The following is a 23421-nucleotide window of genomic DNA, read 5'->3' as shown; positions in this document are numbered from 1 at the left end:
TCCACAAACCGTAAGATTATCGAGGCAGACGAAAACATCGGTTAAGTGCTCCCGCGCAATGAGGTCATCCATGGCCCTCTGGAAACGAGCGACCCCGTTCGTTACCCCAAAAGGCAATCGCGTAAATTGGTACAACCGCTACCCCGACTCAAAAGCGGTATAGATACGATCCGCCCTAGAGATAGGGATCTGGTGGTACGCACTACGGAGATCGAGAGTGCTATAGACCGAATACTGGGACACCTGTTGCACCAGCGCGTCAATCCCCGGAAGGGGGTAGGCATCCAGCTGTGTAAAGCGGTTAATCGTTTGGGAATAGTCGATTACCATGCGTCTGCGGTGGGCCTCGCTGCGCACCACCAAGACCTGGGCGCGCCACGGCGACCTGCTGGGTTCTATGATGCCGTCTTTCAAGAGCTGAGCCGTTTCGTCCGCAATGAATTGCATGTCTGCGCGAGAGTAGCGCCGTGATTTCACCGCGACAGGGGTGCAGTCGGAGGTTAGATTGGGGAACAGCGAAAGCGGCTGGATGTCCATTTGCGCTAGGGCGCACACCGCAAGCGCGTCATCCGCCCCCACAACAAGCGTGTCAGGCCCACCAAACTCCATTACCAGACGTCCATGCAGCTTAAGAAAATCGTGTCCTAACAGAATATCAGCACATAAAGCGGGTAAAACCATAAGGTGTACATCAGGAAAAACCCGTCCCTTTAGCACGAGTTTCAATCGGCATTCCCCCTTCGTGCTGAGTCGAAGCCCCTGGGAAGCCATGAAGATCCGTCTCGTAGACCTCCAGATCCGCCATCCATGCTTGAGCACAAGTCGCTGGTCGATAAAACTATCCGTAGACCCTGTATCCACCAAGGCCCGAACACAATGGCCTTCGACCATGAGGGGAATAAGGGCTTGAGCCAGGCCAGACGAGGCTGCTGGGAGTGGGACTGAACCCCCCGAATGGGTCGGACAAGCCTCGCGGGTGGATCCTATGCCAGCAGCAGTTTTGCGGTCGTGGCCGGAGTATGCGTTGTCCATGGGGAATCCATTAATGCCATCAGAGGGCTTTCCCAAGCATTCCGGTGTTTCGCGATTCAAAATCTGACAATTCTGACGGGAAAAGGCCTCCGTAGTATTTGAAAACGCCTTTTGACACTTTTGGCAGGAAAAGGCCTCCGTAGTATTCGAAATCGCCTTTTCCGGGGTGAGGGCCACTGTTAGCTCGTGGACGACACGAGGAGAATGTTCCGCTGGGGCTTGGCGAGGCTTCAAAGCCCCTTGCGTGGCCTGGAGTTTGGTCAAGGACACGTACTTCGTGCCCGATTGAGGATGAGACTGTGGTGGCTGTCCGGTGACGCCCGCCAAGGACGTCTGAGCGCCCAGGGGCCCGCAGAGAAGGGCCCTCCCCTTCGAAGACGGGTAAGGCGCCGGGTTTCGGGCTCGGCTCGCAGGCTCCGCAATGAGCCCATTCAAGGTCGCCGCGACCGCGCGACCGCGACCGCGCGATTCAATGAGCTGCGAGCCGCGTGCCGTTTTCCTGCACACTTTCGCGTAATGTCCCTTTTGCGAGCACAAATGGCATATAGCGTCTCGTGCCGGACACACGGGCCGGGCATGGCGTGGCCCCCCACAGAAAAAGCATGCGGCCCCGCGTAAGGCCTTGGGTCTGGTCGTAGCGGCAGCCGTCAGGACTGGGTCTTCCTCCGGAGCATCCCGGAGTTCCGCGAGCAGGTCCGCGTCCTCGGCGGTAGCACTCTCCGGCCGGGCGTGTAGTGTAGTGCCCGCCAAGAGGCGCGTGCGATCATAGGTGTTCGATTGCATCCGCGCTTCGGTGTATACTTTCCCTTGCTCGAGTGCCGTAGCCAAGGTCAGGTCGGTCTTCTCTAAGAGCTTGAGCCTTAGTTCCTGGGAGGAGACCCCTGCAATGAAGGCATCTAAAAGAAGATCATCCTGAGCCTGCGCGGGAGTCCGTGGCTCCTTGATGCTGTCCAGCAAGAGCTGCCGGAGCTCCTGGGCATAGTGGTCCATCGCCTCGTTGGGTTGCTGACGTCGCGTTAGCAGCAAATATCGTGCATACACCGGGCTTTTTTCCTTTATGTACAGCCGTTTGAGCTCCGCGATCGAGAGGTCATACGTCGCGAATTGAGCGATGGAATTGTACACCTTGTAGTCGATTTTTGAATGAAGCGTTGCCTAGCTTCGCGGCAGCCGTCGGCGCGGTCTCAGGCTCGTCGAAATGATTCTCCAATGTTCTGAGCCAGTGCTTCAGTTGCAAGCCACCATCCGGGGCTTGCGGGTCGGCGCAGAATACGGCAACCGCCAGCGTCTTGTTGCCAGCCATGTCGGTAGATATAAATGGAATTAAGTGTTGTGGAAAACCAATCAGGTCCACACAACTTTAGTCCAACTGGTGGTTTAATTCCATTTAGATCATGACATCATCCTGTAATGCAGGAAATACAATAAGTATACGATGTGGCATCACATGGGACCATTCATAACATTCAATGCAAGCAAGCTGGATATTCTATGCTGGCGTACCGTTAGCGAGTCTACCAGATGTAACGTGTCACAGGAGAAGTCTCGGAGCACCGTCCGCAGCAGCGGGTCTTATAGTCACGCACCTAGCGGTGTCAACGAGCAGCGAGCATCACCCCCGGGTTCAGTATGAATACGATTTCACTACATATATCATTTCATTTTTCACAGTCGCTAACATAGTTTTAGACTCGGTTGAAAAAAAACGGGAAGAAAATCCAATGAAAGTTGCCGTTTATAGAACGAAATGAATTCTCAAACGCCTGTAACTTCAAGGCCATTGAGTCTCTCACGCCTTTATCTCCAATCTAACTCACCATATGATTTCATTTTTATCGATGGTTTCAGACTCGGTGTCAGCAATAATTGAGAACATTCCACACACGCGGGAAAATGCAGAGATATATTTTTTAAAATCGCGTCATGGTGTATCATACACCGCCCAACATGACACCGACGGCAACGTGTCGATATATATTAAAAATTCGCTTTTGCTTTTCCGTTAAGATATATTACTTTTTCGTTTGATGACAGATACCTGACGTTTGATTCCCACGGGTGACCCCACTATATTTCTTCGTTTTTATTTCATTCAACATTATTATCCGGAGGTAAAGGTTCACATGTTCATTTCACGTGTGCAAAAACAAACTCCATTTCACGTGTGCATGGACATGAAACACAGACGGGAAATTGCTTAGATATTTCGTTCGAAGCGATTATACACCGCCCAAATAAAATATTTCACCGATACACCGAGCGAATTTCAGCGAATTTCACCGAGTTTCAGGAAATTACCCAGAGATATTTCTTCGTTTTTATTTCATTAGTTACGAGCAGAAGTACTCAGCGTTGCCAGGCGGGGGAGGGGGGAAAGGCACGTACACTTTAAACATGTATATACATGTGGGATGTGGGATATATACATGTGGGACGTGTGTGTATGTGTGTGTGTGTGTGTGTGTGTGTGTGTGTGTGTGTGTGTGTGTGTGTGTGTGCGCGCGTGCATATATGTGTGTGTGTGTGTGTGTGTGTGTGTGCGTGCATATATGTGTATATGTGTGTGTGTGTATGTGTGTGCATGTGTGTCGATGTACATTTGTCTGTACGTGTGTGTGTGCGTGTATGTGTGTGTGTTTTTGTGCATGTGTATATATGTGTGTGTCTGTATGTGTATGTGTGTGTGTGTGTATATGTGTGTGGGTGTACGTGTGTATGTGTATATATATGTGTGTGCATATGTGTGTATGTGCATATGTGTATGTGTGTGCATGTGTGTCAGTGTACATGTGTGTGTACACGTGTGTATGTGTGTGTATGTGTATATATGTGTGTGTCTGTATGTGTATATGTGTGTCTGTATGTGTATATATATATATGTGTGCAAACTGTGCATGTGTGTGGGTGTACATGTGTGTGCATGTGTGTGTATACATATGTATATGTGTGTATGTGTATATGCATGTGTCGGTGTACATGTGTGTGTACGTGTGCGTGCATGCGTGTGTGTGTGTGTGTGTGTGTGTGTGTGTGTGTGTGTGTGTGTGTGTGTGTGTGTGTGGATGTGTGTTTGCATGTGTGTATATATGTGTGTGTGTATGTGTATATGTGTGTATATGTGTATGTGTGTCGGTGTACGTGTGTGTGTGTGTGTGTGTGTGTGTGTTTGTGTGGGTGTGTGAATAAGAGAGAGACCGAATTGTGAGATACAGAAATGAAAAAACGAGGTGTGTGTGTGTGTGTGTTATTGTGAAACAGGTGCAGCATCTAACTCAATATGTCGAAATGTCACACACGTCCATGCCCGTGGGTTTCCCACGGGTGACCCCACTAGTAAATTTATATTCTCTAATATAATTGTTGCATAGATCATGCTCAATACATTTCAAACTATTTGGACCATCTATTTATGTTTCAAAGATGGACCATCGATTTATGTGGATCCATGATTGAGGTTGTGGATCCGCAATTTGGAGAGGTCCTGGGCTGAAGGGATCAAAACCTCGAGGAAGAATGGTGCGCAGCTCATGATCCGTGCAGTCGGGAAACTAGTCAATTGCTTACAGGTTAAGGTTCTTGCTTTAGGTAAGGGAACTATGTTTTGAGGTTTACAATTTAAACAAGCATTCTGAGTATTGCGCTGCAATACATGTCCCCTACCAAAGTTCAAAGTGCCATAACTTTGTCAAAAATGATCGAATATGCAAATTTATGCACGGTTGATGCTGGTTTTGAAACTTGATCTGAGGTATGCTGAGACACGTGTGTCACGCCTCTCCTCGTTGATAAGCCCGCAAGGTCGCTCCGTGGAGCGGCCTGCACGTATTGCACTGTGTGAATTATATAATTACCAACTCTGTCTGAGGTACTAGCGATTCAAGAGATATCCATTTAAAAAAAAATTAAAAATTTCGTTTAATTAACGATATCTGCCAAACCACGTGCCCTATCGCAAATTCCAAAAGCACATTTTAGTAGACTGACATGCTGAACAGATCTGTGAAGTTCCCCTCGATTGGATCAAAAATGAGGGAGGAGCTCGGTTTTAAAGGTTCATGCTTTAAAACGTCATAACTCTGAAACCATATGACGCATGACTTCATGCTTGCTGACTTTTTTGTCCGTCATGTGTATGCGATTGTGCCTGCAAAGTTTGGCCTCGATCTGTTTAGCCGTTGCAGAGAAAAAGGGGTTTTCGTGTTTTCACGAAAAACCATATGGCGGCCGAACGACGTGACCTGTGACGTCATAATTACCATTCAAATATTCTACAGACCGTGTCCCCCCTACGGTGAAAATTTGATCTCAATCGGTCCTATTATTGCAGAGAAAATCTTTTTTAAAGGAAATTAAAACTTAAAATGGCACTGAGTTAAGGATCATCAGAATTATCAGAATTCCCAAAGTTCAAAGTGCCATAACTTTGTCAAAAAATGATCTAAACGTCGTGAAGTTCGAACTTGATCTGTAACTTATCATGAGGAAACCATGTGCCAAGTTTGAAATCATTAGCATTAAGCGTTTAGAAAAAAAGTCCGGAAAACTGTTCTTTGCCTGACGGACTGACGGACGGAGTGCAAACCTATAGTCCCCTCCGGTGTACACCAGTAGGGGACTAATAAAGTTGAATGTGGGATGTTATGAAATTAACATAACTAGTGAGATACCCGTGCTACGCACGGGTGGGAGGCCAGAAGCAGACAGGCAATGCAGATACGGCGAATGCTAAAGCATGAAACCAATAAATACCACATTCCTGTAGCACCTTCAGTCGCACATCAGACATGGACAGCAAGTTCGTAAAGGACTTCCATGAAAAACGTACCCGTTCGCAAACAAACGGGTACGTTCACGTATGGAAACATCGATCGTGGGTCCGTGGCGAATCTGCATATGGTGATCCGCGAAGTTCACGTTCAGAAAGTAGAAACCATCATGGCATGTCGTCATTTACTTTAACTCGATATCTTTTTTCATTCGAAACAACATAACTCAAATCACAAATTAATCACAAAATAAACTTTTAACAACATTGTTAATGTTTCCTTCATTGTAAAAACTACCAAGTCAACAGTTAAAAGGATTTTGAGCCGATAGGTGTTACGGCCTCGGCAAGATCGATGGAGACAGCGATCTGTTGGCTTATACACCGCCCAAATAGCTATGTGGAATTCTCTCATGTAGAGATTAAACCCACGTCGTTTGAACTTTGGCTGAGGTCATTATTTACTTTTAATGATGTTTACATACGAATCAAAAAAAGATAATTGGTTTTGGGTCGTCCTTTCCGCATATCTCGTGGGATTGTGAGTTGGAGAGACGGCCATGATGGCGGGGAGGGAGTTGGCACTCTCTCAAGCAGGGATTCAACCCATGTCCTTATAAAAGGTCTTTGTCCGAGGTCACCGAGTCAGATCGGTGCAGCCGTTTGTGCGGCACCCGGGAAAATAACATTATGCCGGAGTCCAAACCTGAAAATGATGGAGGCCAAAGCTGAAATTGGAAAAACAATATAGCTTATTTTACTCCAGGAGATCCCAGGATTACCCACCCAAAATATCGTTGCGATCGGTTCAGCCGTGGATCGAAGGTCAGGGGGGGGGGGGGGGTGCGCACGCCTTGCACCCCCCCCCCTGGGTACGCCGCTGACTCACCCCCCCCCCCCCCTCCGTGTGTGTGCCCCACTCCCTGGTGCAGTGTGCGTGATGTGGGAGGGATGGGGGTGGGGAGGGAGAGGATTTGTGCTCTTGAAGTCACATTTTACACGGGATGTAATCACACATTTCAAACTGTATTTCCCATGTGCATGCACATGCATTCACATGTTATCAGAAGTAAATAAATTGTGTAGATTACATCATTTGTGGATCTGATAAATTGCCAGCAACCATTTTGTAAAACTGAATGTGCAGCAACTAAATAAAAAATGTCCAAATGTCACACACGTCCATGCCCGTGGGATTCCCACGGGTGACCCCACGAGTTCAATCTAATGTACAATGAGACTGGACACCACAAAGGAGAGGAGTGAGGGGAGAGAGGTGAGATGGGGAGAGAAAGTAAGGGGAGAGAGGTGAGATGGGGAGAGAAAGTGAGAAGTGAGGGGAGAGAGGAGTGAGGAGAGAAAGAGAGAAGTGAGGGGAGAAAGAGAGAAGTGAGGGGAGAAAGAGAGGAGTGAGGGGAGAAAGAGAGGAGTGAGGGGAGAAAGAGAGGAGTGAGGGGAGAAAGAGAGGAGTGAGGGGAGAAAGAGAGGAGTGAGGGGAGAAAGAGAGGAGTGAGGGGAGAAAGAGAGGAGTGAGGGGAGAAAGAGAGGAGTGAGGAGAGAAAGAGAGGAGTGAGGGGAGAAAGAGAGGAGTGAGGAGAGAAAGAGAGGAGTGAGGGGAGAAAGAGAGGAGTGAGGGGAGAAAGAGTGGAGTGAGGGGAGAAAGAGAGAAGTGAGGGGAGAAAGAGAAGTGAGGGGAGAAAGAGAGGAGAGAAAGAGAGAAGTGAGGGGAGAAAGAGAGGAGTGAGGGGAGAAAGAGAGGAGTGAGGGGAGAAAGAGAGGAGTGAGGGGAGAAAGAGAGGAGTGAGGAGAGAAAGAGAGGAGTGAGTGGAGAAAGAGGAGTGAGGGGAGAAAGAGAGGAGAGAGGGGTGTGGAGGAGGAGAGAGCAGTGAGGAGAAGAGAGTGAGGAGAGAGCAGTAAGGAGTGCAGAGAGTGGTGAAGAGAGAGCTGAGTCTCCCCTGTGTCGTGAGGTTTGAGGCGTATACGTTGTTTGTCCAAGTCTTTCACGAATCTGTTGTTAATGCCTGACGTTCGACTGAAGACGGCACAGGACTGTGGAATTTATTGAAAAAAATTAATACTTACATTATTTGCTACCTACTTTTACTTGTTAATAATAATAGTCTCTCGTCTTCTTTTATGCCAGTTTGTGACGCGATTCCCCCACGACATGTAAAACAACAACAACAAGTCAGCCACGGGAACCTGCTCATGATCGGTGATTCGGTGGCCCGCGACGTGTAAAACAACAACAACCAGTCAGCCATGGGAACCTGCTCAAGGCTACTGTGCATTTGGCCTGAGCAGATTTGCGTGCCTGAGAATGCCGTGTCATGCACGAAAGTGCACGGTCCGTGCTTGTTCTACCACTACAGTTGCGATATGATGGACGATCGTGGTTGGGGTTGTGGTTACCGCACAATCCAGAGCCTGTGTTCGTGGATTCTGCTCGGCCGTGCTGATCGGAGCGCGAAGGTTAATTTGAACGTTTAAGTTCAATTACTTCATTTTTGTTGTCCGAACTTCCTCTCACCATTCACAAAATTTCTTAACTCTAAATCATTTCATGCAAGTAACTTGGGACTTGAACTCGTGTATTACTTTGGCAAGCTGGATTTGGTTTCGGTATGGTGGCCATGTTGGTGTTATCGACAGCAGCGTCCTATGTCCATGCGTATAAATGCGCTGTTTCATTGCTCCTTTAAACATGGTATTTTTTGCGATTATTCTGTCGAAAAAAATATTGATTCTTTCCTAAATGCGTGACATGTAGGTTTAATAATTGTGTGCAACTTTCACCACGATGCAACCAGAGAGTCGTGACGTCATATACTATTGGCGGTTTTCCATTGCACAGGACGGCACGGCACGGCACGGCACGGTAATCCCTGTGTCGTTTTCCCATTGCACAACAGAACCGTGAAAATAGGCGGAGTTATCTGAAGTGACGAAAAAAAAAAAAACGTGACCGCTGTGGTGACGTAGTTATCTCCGTCACCAAAGGTGGATGGACGTTATGTTTTCAGTTTCGCCCCTGTCTGTCTGTTTGTCCGTTTGTCTATGAACAAGATATCTCAAAAGGTTGTGGACAGATTCGGACAAAATTTGGCAGAGATGTCGTGTATGTCACAAGGACGAAATAATTAGATTTGGTGAAGATCCGGATTCGGATGCGGCTACTAGAATTTTTTAAGGAGATATGCGGGGAAAATGGCCTCTGGAGGTGCTTCTTCTTCTTCACCATTGTCGCCCCTGTCTGTCTGTTTGTCCGTTTGTCTATGAACAAGATATCTCAAAAGGTTGTGGACAGATTCGGACAAAATTTGGCAGAGATGTCGTGTATGTCACAAGGACGAAATAATTAGATTTTGGTGAAGATCCGGATTCGGATGCGGCTACTAGAATTTTTTAAGGAGATATGCGGGGAAAATGGCCTCTGGAGGTGCTTCTTCTTCTTCACCATTGTCGCCCCTGTCTGTCTGTTTGTCCGTTTGTCTATGAACAAGATATCTCAAAAGGTTGTGGACAGATTCGGACAAAATTTGGCAGAGATGTCGTGTATGTCACAAGGACGAAATAATTAGATTTTGGTGAAGATCCGGATTCGGATGCGGCTACTAGAATTTTTTAAGGGGATATGCGGGGAAAATGGCCTCTGGAGGTGCTTCTTCCTCTTCACCATTGGGAGATAGGGCCAAAAACGATACATAGCAGGATATCTCAAAAAGTTGTGGATGGATTTGGACGAAACTTGTTGGACAGGTTGGGTGTCTGACAAGGAAGAATTGATTCAACTTTGGTGAAGATCCGCATCCGGATCCGGCTGGTAGAATTTTTAAAGTGATTCTTTACCATTGGGAGATAGGGCCAAAAATGATACATAGCGGAATATCTCAAAAAGTTGTGGATGGATTATTTTGATTAAATGTGATCCTGTATTGTGATTTTCTGGTCGACTCTGGGATCTCTACAAACTCTGGGATCTGGTCGACTCTACAAAACGTAAACTGTTCACCTGGCGGAGGTATGCTCTCTATCAAATGCCGTTCTAGTTTCTTGTGCGACACTAAACTTTAAACAGCTCCGCAACTATAGATGAACTTTAAGCTGTGTTTTACTTCTTCGTCGGGTTTAGGTTTTATCTGAACATTAGTTTTTTTAGCGAAATGCAAAAAGAGAGAGGACGTGTTTGAGAAGAAGCTGAAAGATGCCAGAAAGAGGAGACAGCTAAAAAGAGAAAGAAACCTTTGCAGACAATTATGAAGACCGACAACAAAGATTTGGGCCTTGTTCGTCGGCGCAAACATAGAATGAACATAGCATGACGGTTCTGTGACGATTGTGATTGACCAATCAACGGTCTGCAGTATTGCTAGCTCCACCCATAGGTCCGTGTTCTCGGCTTGCTTGGTACCTATCCATAGCAGGAACCAAATTTAGCACGGGTACTTAGGTACGGTATGGTACGGTACGGTTCGCTTGGCAATGGAAAAAGGAAAAAAACGGATTTTGGTTATGGTACGTTACGGTACTGCTGTGGAAATGCGCCATAATAAATAGTGCGTATTCTGCACTTGCATCTAGACTCTAGAGGGCCAGCGATTTCTCACCTCTCCCTAATTATTATCTATCTATAATTCCAGTAATCTCTGTATGTCTGTATGTCTGTGACCGCTGTTTCTCGACAACCACGGGTCCGATATACTTGAAACTTGCCAGGTATATTGCTGGGGACCCGAGGATGTGCCTTTTCAAGGTTTCATATTAATCGGACAAGTAGTTACCGAGCTATGTCCAAAAAACGATTCAACCAATCAGAGAGCAGCGAGTTATCACGTGTGCCGAACGTGGCGAACAGACTCTGCCTCGGACGGCACATTTGAGAGCGTATTCATTTATTTCACGTTGGCGTTAAACTATGTTTTAAAACTAATTTGCGATTCTTTCGCTTTCCTGCGCGTTTGTGCACGCTATGGCGATTTCTTTACCAAACTCCGCAAGCCGTTCGCTTTGGACCAAACCATTTCATGTAAATAGAGGGGGGGGATTGTCACCGTACTCGCAAGCCGTTCGCTTTGGACCAAACCATTTCATGTAAATAGAGGGGGGGGATTGTCACCGTACGCAAGCCGTTCGCTTTGGACCAAACCATTTCATGTAAATAGAGGGGGGGGATTGTCACCGTACTCGCAAGCCGTTCGCTTTGGCTTTGCGAATGGACCAAACCATTTCATGTAAATAGAGGGGGGGGATATAATTTTAGATATATATTGTTATAGATCGCGGTTAGATGTTATAGACCGAGCGGTGGTGTAAGACCGCGACCTAACAAAACTCACCCGATTCCACCCGAACTTTGGCCGTATCGCACCGTAGCTGCCCAATGGGGAAAAGACAAAGGCGACGAATGCAAAGAGGAAAAAGAAGGCAAAGAAAGGTTTGGAAATACGACTGAATTTATTGGCTATTTACACACAAGCAAAAAGAAAGCAAACAAGGTTTATTTACAACACATAAGACGCAGGTGACACAGGGAAAATACTAGCTTATACAGACTTAATTAACCCAGGACAGAACAAACAAAAGACGGACTCACGCGGGGAATTGCAGGAGGTGGATGGCTGGAGGTGAACGCTTGGTGGAGCCAACGCGGAGCTTGGTGGAGCTGAACGCTTGGTGGAGCCAACGCGGAGCTTGGTGGAGCTGAACGCTTGGTGGAGCCAACGCGGAGCTTGGTGGAGCTGAACGCTTGGTGGAGCCAACGCGGAGCTTGGTGGAGCCAACGCGGAGCTTGGGGGATTGGTGTGACGGGTTCTCTCTCCTTCCTTAGTCCCACCCAGTCCAACAACTTCCTCTCGTGCTTCAGGACTCTTTCTCTTTCTTTCTTGGTCCCTCACTCTTTACCACCGACTCCTCACCGCAACCAACGCAACCACTTGACCACCACCTCTACTGACTGACTCTTCACCACTCTGCACTTGACGACCGACTCCCAACCAACTCAGACCAACTCAAAGTCCAACTCCAGGCCTTTCTGTCTTCTGCTCTCCTCTGTAAAAACGCATCTCTCCTGGCCACACCCCTGCCTTGGGTTATATAGGCCCCCGCCCCTCAACCTTTGCGAACCTCCCCGGCCGCTCTTCCTCCGCCCTCTGTAGCCAAACCCCTGGCTCATGGTTGGTCGAGCGGGGCTGGTTCACTCCTCCCCTCTCTGACGAGGTGGGGAAACGCCTTCCTTCCCCCAACCCTGCCTCGTGGTCAATGGCGGCAATTGGATCGGAGGTAATATGGGCAATCGAGGGCTCAGCGGTGACGAGAGGGGATGTAATATGGGATGGAGATTTTGGGGATGGGAAGGAAAGGGGATCTATTCTCTTTCACTGGTGCAATGGAGTATTTCAATTAATGGAAGACACAGCCTTACGCTAATACACATAATAAGGATATAACTGTCAAAAGAAAGGATATATCGTGTCCTGCATGTATGTTTTATGGACTAACTACGGAAACGCCCTTTGACCTTTATACAACCACAAACGGAGGGAGGAGGGGTGATATTTTACAACAACCTTTTACAACAACATTTTACCACAACAACAAAATAAAAAAAACATTCTCATATCCACAACACTGCACCCTCCTCCCCTTAGGCACGTCCCGGGCCTATTACTTTTACCTTAGTGTGGCATGTAGGTGTAGTTCCCTCTACTTTTAGCCTGACCCTGAGTGCGACAGTTTTAAAACATAAATAAATGTGTCCCGCTGCTCCATTGCACCCTGCCTAACAGACTTACGCCCACAGTTAACCGAATTGCGGAATGGTCTTCAAACTACACACTGACGGTGGGAAGCATTATTTACAATTGACGCTATTTTTATTTACAAAACTAACCCAGGACCTGTAATTGTTCTTTCTGGGGGGAGGACAGTCTGCTCTGCATCAATGCACCATGAAAGCACCTATAACGCACCAACACACCCTCAAGCACCAATCAGTGCAGTCACCACTGTTCATCAATAAAATAAATCCAACAAACCCAAACCCTGCAGGTGATCTCTTGCTCTTCGGCTCCCTCTGCTGGTTATTATTTGTTCTTCCAGATGTTGTCATTCTTTTGCTTTGCTTACTGGCGGCCTATTTTCAATAAAGTGTGCCCAATGTGTCCTTTTTTTATTTGATTTTATTTATGGCCCACAGGGCCGACTAGTGTGGTTCACCTGTGGGGCATCGGTGCCCTGTGGCCAAGGTCCGCCAGCAAGATTTCGGGCCCTCATGGCCGGTTCCAGCAGAGGGGCCTTGCCCCAACCCATGGGGTCCATAAGTGGTGCTCGGCCACTGACATGTGGTCCATAACGTGGTGCATCGATGCAGACAGCTGGTTCTGGGAATTTCGGGCGCACAATGGCCGACCCACGCACGCTCCCCTCGGCGCCCAACGGCGCTCAGGTCCTCATGTGGGAGACAAAAAGGGGGGACAAGACAGATGAGCGAGGGGTAAGGTCTCAAGGGTACACGTCAAAAAGGCAATGCAAGGCAAAATGCGTACGGAGGGCGAAGTGAGAAAGCTCGTCCCTACCGTACGTCACCCCCCTGTCACCTAGCCTACCCTTGCCCTTACGCCATATGTACAAAATCTACACATTACCAATTCGTCACTACTGTCACGTCTTCCCCATATTTCCCCTATACCAAATTCGTCACCACAATCCCTCTACTTCAAAAATTTGCCATCATCAATTCATCATCAATCCTCATAAGGAGGAAGAGATGGAATTACGCACAATGTCACACCCACGTCATGATGCGTCTCACATTCCAAACATTTGCACAGTAAAAATAATTAAACATGGCATGGTGTGGAGTACCTGTCACCTCAGGTGAGTGGATGCAGATGGTGCGAGGAGATCCTTCATCCTAACTATCCTCTAAATGATTTTAACACACTTTACACTACCCGGGTTCTTTCTCCGGCCAAACCATTGGCCCTCTTACACTATGGGTTCTAAAAACCAATTCCCATTGGCCAAACTGTGGTGCTTCTCAATTTGGGGTCTCACTCCCCCGATTCATCTCCCGGTGCTCTAGCACAATTTCTGGGCTGCGACGTGTACCTCTCCCAGTGGGTCTACCCACCTGCACACCTCCACCACTGCAGTTGCCACCCGAGCTTACCTAGCTCCTCACCCTAACCTATCTAACTGGGGCAGGCCCCTCCTGGCTCTGTCACCCCACTCGGTGCCCTCTGGCACTGGGCTACCCGGGTCCGTCCTCCGGATCCTCGGGCCCCATCCACAACAACTACTACCGGCTCCCAGAGCCCACCTGCGGCCTCACCTGGCCGACATCCTCACAGTGGTGGAGCGCCCAACCAACTACACACACTAACAGGCTACACGCCCAGCCATTTCCACAACACCAACGCACCCATCCACATACCATTCTGTCACCCGCACCACAGATGCCAATATCCAACTACAATTTACCTGTACCCTCTACCTAACACTTACACTACCCGCCCCGGGTATCCGTGATGGGGGTCCACTCTTCCCCCATTCACACCTTTGCACCATCCACTCCACTCCACAATTTCCACCATTCTCACTCCACTACCATCCATTCCACTACTCCATACCATTTATTCCATACAACCACATACACCTGTTGTTGCACACCTGTGCAATCCTACCTGGTGCCACCTGCACCCTCCTCCTCTTCCTGGACCAGTTGGTCAACACAACACACAATCACCACTACTCCCTCATACACTGCTCCACACACCTGTTCAGTTGCACACCTGTGCAATCACACCTGTCCAATTCTCACCTGTTCAATCCTCACACACACGGCATCATCTCAGCTAACTACTCCCTTCTGAAACTTGCGCTTCCCAGTCGTCCCTTTAAACTATTGCGCTCCCACGTCATTATCATCCACACTAATCTACCTGCGTCCCCACTACAGGTATCAGTCACTAACTAACCTTAACGTTACCTAATGTCAATCTCTTCTAGATCCCTACAATATAACCTAACCCACCCGGGCTAGTTTTCACTGCCATACACCCCATAAACTATAGCTCCTTTGCCCCACGTCTGTGAGGGATGGTGGATTTGCCATCCCACCACATCGGGGGTCTCTCACTATCAATTTTGTACACCTAAATTCCAACCAATCAAAAATTTGCCAATCACTACTCATCATCTGCCAATCATTACTGCCAATCCTTTGCCAATCATCAAATTTTGTTTTTCTCTAATTTTGGGCCCAAAACACTATTACTATCACGATCACCATCATCACAGTCCGCTATATCCTAGCCTCGGTGCGTCATGACATCATTAAACTCGGCTTCGTAAAGCCGAGCAATGAATTCGGGTGGTTTGGTTGCCTGCAGGTTGAATCCGTCCGGCTTTCGGTTCAAGGGAGGTGGTTTGGTTGGACCGAGATTCCACGCACCATCTCGGCGCGGCACCTTGCGGTCCCGGGCCCGATGGCTCCATCTCCCCCGGTCGGAACCCCGTCCCCACGAGGGGGCACCGTTCCGCTTCCTCCCACTCGCCCTCGAACCGGACCGGTCGCCTCGCCCGACAAAGCCCGGACTCGACCGTGTGGGGCGGGGCCAAGCCCGAATCGGCAACGACGCTTCGAAGAGAAACGACGCAGCTTCGATCGACGCCGGGCCTCGCACCCAACCAAGCACCCCTCGCACCGAGTGCTCGCATCGGCTATCCGTCGCTCTAACCACTAAACCGGTTACCATCGATGCTTCACTTGCATGCTTACAAGCATACGCTACCCCTTTCACCCTCACAAAACCTGGCGTTCCAACGCCGTCCGTACATTCCACCAACGCTCTCTCTGTTACACACCACACCTCTTGCGCACACTTCGGTCCACACCTCTCCTCCGTTACGTCCTCCGTAACACTCACCATGGGCGTGCACTCCGCATTGCTCTCACTCCCTGTGTCACACCCCGTACACACCGACGTGCATTCTCGCTCGCACTCGGTTTCACTCCCACACTTTATAACACACCCACTCGCCGACGCACACTTTTTCCTCACACGCGTGCCATTTCCACTCACACGGGACCCTTCACCAACGCCCGGGTGCTTCCTCGATCCCAAGCGCGCGAAAATTCTTTTGTCGCTAAACATCCTCCTGCAAAATCTACCCGCACAATATACAGCACGACTCACCTGGGGGATCCTTTTCTCCACGCGAACCTGCAAACTTCCATTCGGGTTAAGCACAGCATCGTGATGTGAGCAGGGACTTTGTACATAATCCATTTCTCCCTGCAATTCCCGGGTTACCTCCGTCATCTCTTCAATTTTAATTCCCGCTACTGCTTTTTCTTTATTCACCTCGACGACCGCTGGCTTTAATAAAATTCCCTCTACCTCATCGGTCGCCGGCTTTTCAAAACCCCGTGTCGCGATTTCTACCCCCGTCATTGTACCCGTGCTTTCCTCCGCTTCGCTCAACCAGCGCTTTTCGACACGCGTTACCTCCCCGTGCACCCGTGGGACCTGCTCGCCCAACCTGCGGTCAATGTCTTCCTGTATTCTTTTTACCGTGGCGTTTATTTGCTCCTGAAATCCAACCGGGTTGTACCTTGCTTCGTGCCTCGCTTTTTCCGCGTCTATTCCCTGGGTAGCCATCATTGCATCAAATCCCTTACTGTCACCCCTCAGAGCGGCACTGAAATGCATCATACAAACACCCCAGTCCATTGGCACTGCGGGTCCGGCTATCGCCGTCACGTACGGGAGGCTGCCATTTTGTGCACCTGATACCCCCGCAACCACACCTTCTTTACTCTCCTCCACCCTTTCCTCCACATACATTTCCCCGAGGTCCTGGGTCGATTCTACCCCGTCTATCTCTCCCACCGGCATCCCGTCGCCTTGAACAGCCATGGCGCGATTTCAAAATTCGGATTTTTATACAACAAACAAATTTCGGCTTTATAATTTCGAGCGCGTAAACGCGCTCCGGGTCCGATCTCACTCCTCGACACCAATTGTTATAGATCGCGGTTAGATGTTATAGACCGAGCGGTGGTGTAAGACCGCGACCTAACAAAACTCACCCGATTCCACCCGAACTTTGGCCGTATCGCACCGTAGCTGCCCAATGGGGAAAAGACAAAGGCGACGAATGCAAAGAGGAAAAAGAAGGCAAAGAAAGGTTTGGAAATACGACTGAATTTATTGGCTATTTACACACAAGCAAAAAGAAAGCAATCAAGGTTTATTTACAACACATAAGACGCAGGTGACACAGGGAAAATACTAGCTTATACAGACTTAATTAACCCAGGACAGAACAAACAAAAGACGGACTCACGCGGGGAATTGCAGGAGGTGGATGGCTGGAGGTGAACGCTTGGTGGAGCCAACGCGGAGCTTGGTGGAGCTGAACGCTTGGTGGAGCCAACGCGGAGCTTGGTGGAGCTGAACGCTTGGTGGAGCCAACGCGGAGCTTGGTGGAGCTGAACGCTTGGTGGAGCCAACGCGGAGCTTGGTGGAGCCAACGCGGAGCTTGGGGGATTGGTGTGACGGGTTCTCTCTCCTTCCTTAGTCCCACCCAGTCCAACAACTTCCTCTCGTGCTTCAGGACTCTTTCTCTTTCTTTCTTGGTCCCTCACTCTTTACCACCGACTCCTCACCGCAACCAACGCAACCACTTGACCACCACCTCTACTGACTGACTCTTCACCACTCTGCACTTGACGACCGACTCCCAACCAACTCAGACCAACTCAAAGTCCAACTCCAGGCCTTTCTGTCTTCTGCTCTCCTCTGTAAAAACGCATCTCTCCTGGCCACACCCCTGCCTTGGGTTATATAGGCCCCCGCCCCTCAACCTTTGCGAACCTCCCCGGCCGCTCTTCCTCCGCCCTCTGTAGCCAAACCCCTGGCTCATGGTTGGTCGAGCGGGGCTGGTTCACTCCTCCCCTCTCTGACGAGGTGGGGAAACGCCTTCCTTCCCCCAACCCTGCCTCGTGGTCAATGGCGGCAATTGGATCGGAGGTAATATGGGCAATCGAGGGCTCAGCGGTGACGAGAGGGGATGTAATATGGGATGGAGATTTTGGGGATGGGAAGGAAAGGGGATCTATTCTCTTTCACTGGTGCAATGGAGTATTTCAATTAATGGAAGACACAGCCTTACGCTAATACACATAATAAGGATATAACTGTCAAAAGAAAGGATATATCGTGTCCTGCATGTATGTTTTATGGACTAACTACGGAAACGCCCTTTGACCTTTATACAACCACAAACGGAGGGAGGAGGGGTGATATTTTACAACAACCTTTTACAACAACATTTTACCACAACAACAAAATAAAAAAAACATTCTCATATCCACAACAATATATAGTACGGGCATGCCCTAGTTATTTAAATACTGATACGTGCTCCTCCCCGACCCCCTGGTCACGGTGTACCTCCGAGCCCCGAGAGGAGTCACGGCAGAAAAATGTGTTATTCTGTATGTCAAAGATCAATGGGGAAGCCACACCAATTGTTACTCACAAACAAATATTGTATTAAGATCACACAAGAATAACAAAAAACCAAAACCAAAACAAAAAACCAAAACTCTACTCGCACACAAGAACAACAGTACAACAATAATAGTAATCAAAAGTACAATCAATATATCCTATGATGGTACCATCAGTTTCGTAATATGTAACTCACTGTGCTCCAAGTGAGCAGAGAGAAGAAGATTCCCAATGTCTCTATTCCCCGGCTTCAAGCCAAAGTGGATTCACTCCAGCGATCGTCAGATCAATGTCCAATCGAGGCCAGAATCCCGTTGGATTGGCAGTTACAGTCCTGCTGCCAAAGCTGTGCAAAGGCGCCCTCCAGGCGACTGGGAAATCACACCCTCGGGTATGGACGTTCGAAGGCTTACAGTCGGCGAACCTCAGATTTCCCTTCAAAATCCGCGTTGCACACACACACACCAGATACGTCTGAATGCGGTGAAAACGGCTGAAGTCAAGCAAAGAAAAACCTTGCGCGACGCGCAAAGGCTGAAGCGAAGCAAACAAATCTTGCTCGACGCACAAAGCGCGCGAGTCAAAATGGCCGACGGCCCATACTCGAGACGTAACGGCAGTCCAACGATTCTCTTCGGAATCGACCGCAAAACCTGACACGCAAGTTGATCTGTCACAGCGATAACCACTCTGTCGCAGGAATCCCTTTCCTGAGAAACCCAAAGTTCACTCGTGACTCTTGCTCGCCAACGTTCGCTCCAGACCGCAAAGCAACTATACTTCTTGTCCGACTCTACTCGCTCCGCCTTCTTTTTCTCCTCCTCTTCTTCGTCGTCCGGTTCCGGTTTCATTTAAAACTAACTTTTTCACCTTTTGAAAACAGTTCATCAACAATAAACCTTTTGAAAACAATAATAGTACATGGAATCGAAAATGTTTACAGTGGATGAAAACCACCACAACGGAAGTGATGAATCCGTAACAATACCTTACAATTTGTCATTAGCTGAACCAGGCTGAATGAGCCTAGTGACCTCCTCCTGCACTTATGTTCCCTGTTAACCTATGCATGACCACCTGGTGTTGGCCTAATGGTTAGGGTGGCGGGCTTGGGATCCTAAGGTCCTGAGTTCGAATCCCGTTGAATTAACGCCAGGTGGAGTTTACTCAGCCTGTCGTCCTTCCGAGGTCGGCAAAATGAGTACCAGATAACTGGTTATTGAGAGACATTGCACCCCAGAAATGATGCAACCAGCAGCCGGGTGGCTGCACACGAACCACCCACCACCTATGCATGAATCGCAAGCGAACGACCTTTTATGGAAGACCCTCGTATTTGCAATAATGAGCTTACCCGGTGTATTCCCCCAGGCACCCTCACTGCTGCGGATCCAGCAGGAGCTTGTGGAACTGGGAGACAAGCAACCGATCTTCATAGGATCACACGAATGGGTGGGCACGGTGGAAGCGTCGATGTGCCTGGACCAGCTGTATGGTGTACAGTGCCGCCTGATCCACGTACGATGTGACCAGGACCTCACTGAGAAAGTCATTCCTGACCTGCTGAACCACTTCAATAACTCCGGGGCACCGGTTATGATGGGGGGAAACAAGGATGCTGCGTCAAAGGTCATTGGTCGATTGTGTGTTCCGTTTTAAAACCGAATACAAAAAGTTATTTTTTTGCATTTAAGTCTCAATTTTAAAAAGAAGTTTTTATATAATGGGATGTTTGTCTGTTGCAGGGCATTCTGGGAGTTTGTCAATTGCATGATGCGTACTATCTTCTGATTCTGGATCCACACTATTATGGGCCACCGCTGTCCATCGAAACGGCTTGCAGTGGTGGCTGGCTCACATGGAGGAGCATGAACTCGTTTGACAAGAACTCTTTCTACAACTTCTGTCTTCCTCAGTCACAAACTCATGGTGAGGTCTTCACAGATTGATGCATTGCGATTGGTCAGGACAAAGATGTGGACATGTGCAAATCTAGTTATCCTGCGTCCTTGTCATATCAAGCACCCTAATAGTACAACCCCTGCAGGTTTTCAGTAAAAATATAGAGTTTACTTGCAAATTAATGTTTCTTTACATTTATGCAAATAAAATATCTCACCAATTTGAAAGCAGACACAAGCCTGTTATACTATTAGAGAACGTTTATAAATAAATATATAACCACCTTTAGAGGCCATTTTTCCCTGCAAAGCGGGGGTTGGCCTTTTTCGGGAACCGTGGTTGTTGTTGTTTTTCGGTCCCCTTTTTGAAGCAATGTTTTACGGCCGGATGCCCTTCCTGACGCCAACCCTTTTTGCCGCCTTTAACGACAAACAGGGAATTACCAGTGAACTGGTACTCAATTAGCCGACCTCGGAAGGATGAACAGGCTGAGTCAACCCCCCTGGCATTAATTCAGCGATCGACCGGGATTCGAACCCAGGATCCTAGGATCCTAAGCTGGCACCCTCGCCGCTAGAACGTTTCAACAACTCAAAACAAATTCACCAAAGCCTCAACACAAACAATAACCCAACAAGTATCACAAGGCAAGTGGCCCACCGCTTTTATCCTCGGGGCACCATCACGATCAGTGTCGACCCAGGGGCCCAGCCCGTCCAGAGGCCTGTTCAGATACTTTGGGTAATTCAAAATGGGGGAAACCAACTTGTAAACTCTGTGCTCACACCTGGGAGCCATTTCCACAACAATACTGTAAAGGTCGCCGGATTCGGACCAGTGTCCTGATCCCAATCCTGATTACCAACGTAGTGGTGGACTGTGGGGATAGACATGTGGTCAAATCTTCCACCCACATGATCACCAATTTAGCGACAGATTGTCCTCGGCGACCGTATCCTGTCCACTGGGAAAGCCGAACATATATGTATATTTTTGGTCTCCGACATACAGAATCTTTAATGAATTCTGTTGCCTACGGTAATTTCCCTGTTTAACAAGACTTGGGCCGATTGAACCCCAGGGAAACGTACGGCAATGATACAACCTCCAAAAGAGGCTTTCGTGCCAAAAAAATTCCACGAGCTCACGCCATGGTTATAATTGCAAAATTGTGAATCCTGCACAGGCCGATACACCAGTGGTGAGAAACAAGTTTAATAAATAAAAGCAAAGATGGATGGGGAGAACAAGGAGAAGGCGCATGTATCGCAATTCTTTGTTATAAATGAAATGCCATGTTTGCACGATATCTCAATGGCTTACACGTCATTGCATCATTCATACCATGTAGATTCAGCCAAGGAGAAGTCACATGACAAGGAAGAAAGAACCTGGTGCCCATGCAAGGTCCTGAGGTGAAGGAGAGATTGTGAAGTTCTTAGCTGGAAAGAGAGGCGTGTCTGCTGCGGCGCATCCGGACGCCTCAGCCTCTCGGCATGCGTGAACTTGTCTGGCATCGTTGAGTCCAGGCTTGCTCTGGATTTTCCGCGTCCACTCGGACTCTCTTGCCACTCTCCTGCACTCTGCTCTATATTTCTTGAACTCCTCGCCCCTCAACTGCCGGTCACAACTGTCCCATTCTGTCCCTACCCCTCGGCTTTTCTTACATCGCGACCGCGTGCCGATTGCCTCTCCGCTCATCCTCTTTCCATGCCCATGGTTGCGAGTGGTTTCAGGAGGTTTACATCATGGGCTGTAGTTCTTTCCTTTGAGGACGGTGAGAAGGCGTTGGTTTTGCCGTCCCGGTGAATGGGGAGGATTTGATGGGGGCTTGATGGGTTTCTGAAGATGATTTATAAAATACACAGAGACAGATTACAGAGGGAATGATTTTAAAACTTAATGTGGGGGAACGGAAGGGAAGTTTGTCGACACATTACGGTGGGGAAGGGTCACGGTTATCATCTCCTTGACAAACTTCGACACACGCTCTATTGTTTTCACACAGAAATCACACACTTACGCTAAACGTGTATTAATGGCATAACTAGTCTATTGTACACCCGTTACTCCTACTCCCTAATACTCACCGTTCCTTCAACAATATGTAGATACCGTTCGGGTATCTATATATTATCTATGCAAAATTGGGAGAATTCTGACCTGTTGACTCATTCATGTTTATACTTTCCCTCCTCCTCATACACATAAGAAGTGGCTAGCTTCTTATTTTCAATAAATCTTCCCATTTTTCCTGCAGTGCCTCAAGTTTACCAATGGAATGAAACAGAGACCAAAAAAAAAAAAAAATTAAAGAGAAACACCATTGCCATAAATGGGTACTTGTTGGTAAAAACTGATCATCTTGGTTCAGCAACAAACAAATTACATTAAGGTTTTCCACATCCAATTCAAGTCGTATTAAAAAAGACTAAAACGAGCAAATTCGATAAACCTGCAAAACCCTTTGAAATTGAACAACTTGTATCAGACTTGCAAATGTATAAAACTTCAAAGCTTTAAGTATTATATTTATACAGGAGAAAACCAGTTTGATGGCTTTGTTCTTGGTGTAGTTGAAACCTGCATTGCAGTGCGTTTGCTCGTTGGTTTTGCTGTGAGAGTATTAATGTGAAAAAAGGATGTGACTTTCTAAACTGACAGTTACAACATCTGTTCATTATTACATTGTTTGCACTTTACCTCCTGGTACCACCTTTAGGTGGGGTACCACCAGGTACCACCTGGTACCTGGTACCACCAGAGATACTGATACAATTCAGTATCTCTGGGCTGCACTTTACCTCCTGGTACGAAAAAGAAATAAAAATCGCACCCATTCCTGAAGGAAGCGGTTCAGTTTGGCATTTTTATATGAAATACACAAAACCTAGAAACAAAGTGAACACCTTCAAGTAACCCTTTAGAACCCTTTACAATTACCCTTTAGAACCCTTTACAATTACCCTTTAGAACCCTTTACAATTACCCTTTAGAACCCTTTACAATTACCCTTTAGAACTCATTACCATTACCCTTTAGTACCCTCCAGAATTACTCTAGAACCCATTAGAATTACCCATTAAAACCCATTAGAATTACCCATTAAAACCCATTAGAATTACCCATTAAAACCCTTTAGAACCCTTCAAAATCCTTTAGATAACTCTTTAGAACCTTTCAGAATTACCCTTTAGAAGA

The 23421-nt window shown here is 47.9% G+C and overlaps 1 protein-coding gene and 1 long non-coding RNA gene across 2 annotated transcripts; one reads left to right on the top strand and one right to left on the bottom strand.

The window, feature by feature from the left end:
- The first annotated feature begins 7998 nt into the window (after nt 1-7998).
- On the top strand, nt 7999-22576 carry UFSP1 (UFM1 specific peptidase 1). The gene is made up of 4 exons (XM_068116332.2): nt 7999-8269; nt 19690-19947; nt 20064-20247; nt 21572-22576. Exons 1-4 carry the CDS (start codon nt 8060-8062, stop codon nt 21637-21639), a joined length of 720 nt encoding a protein of 239 aa, XP_067972433.1. The 5' UTR covers nt 7999-8059; the 3' UTR covers nt 21640-22576.
- On the bottom strand, nt 21420-23153 carry LOC144892366 (uncharacterized). Its single transcript, XR_013623554.1, has 2 exons — nt 23025-23153; nt 21420-22923 (listed from the first exon to the last, which is right to left on the bottom strand). It is a non-coding gene; the product is annotated as an uncharacterized LOC144892366 (long non-coding RNA).
- Between the last annotated feature and the right edge of the window lie 268 nt (nt 23154-23421).

Source organism: Myxine glutinosa, chromosome 5 (genome assembly GCF_964187855.1).
Source record: "Myxine glutinosa chromosome 5, kmMyxGlut1.1, whole genome shotgun sequence".
Lineage (NCBI taxonomy): Eukaryota > Metazoa > Chordata > Myxini > Myxiniformes > Myxinidae > Myxine > Myxine glutinosa.
The sequence above is the reverse complement of the archived record's forward strand: the minus strand, read 5'-3'. Positions and strand labels throughout refer to the sequence as shown.

Bases quoted from the DNA above. Each gene is read 5' to 3' on its own strand.
- UFSP1 (XM_068116332.2), top strand. From the start codon at position 8,060: ATGGGAACCTGCTCAAGGCTACTGTGCATTTGGCCTGAGCAGATTTGC. The intron at 8,270-19,689 runs GTTAATTTGAAC...GTATTCCCCCAG, and splicing joins GTGCTGATCGGAGCGCGAAG to GCACCCTCACTGCTGCGGAT. The intron at 19,948-20,063 runs GTCATTGGTCGA...TGTCTGTTGCAG, and splicing joins ACAAGGATGCTGCGTCAAAG to GGCATTCTGGGAGTTTGTCA.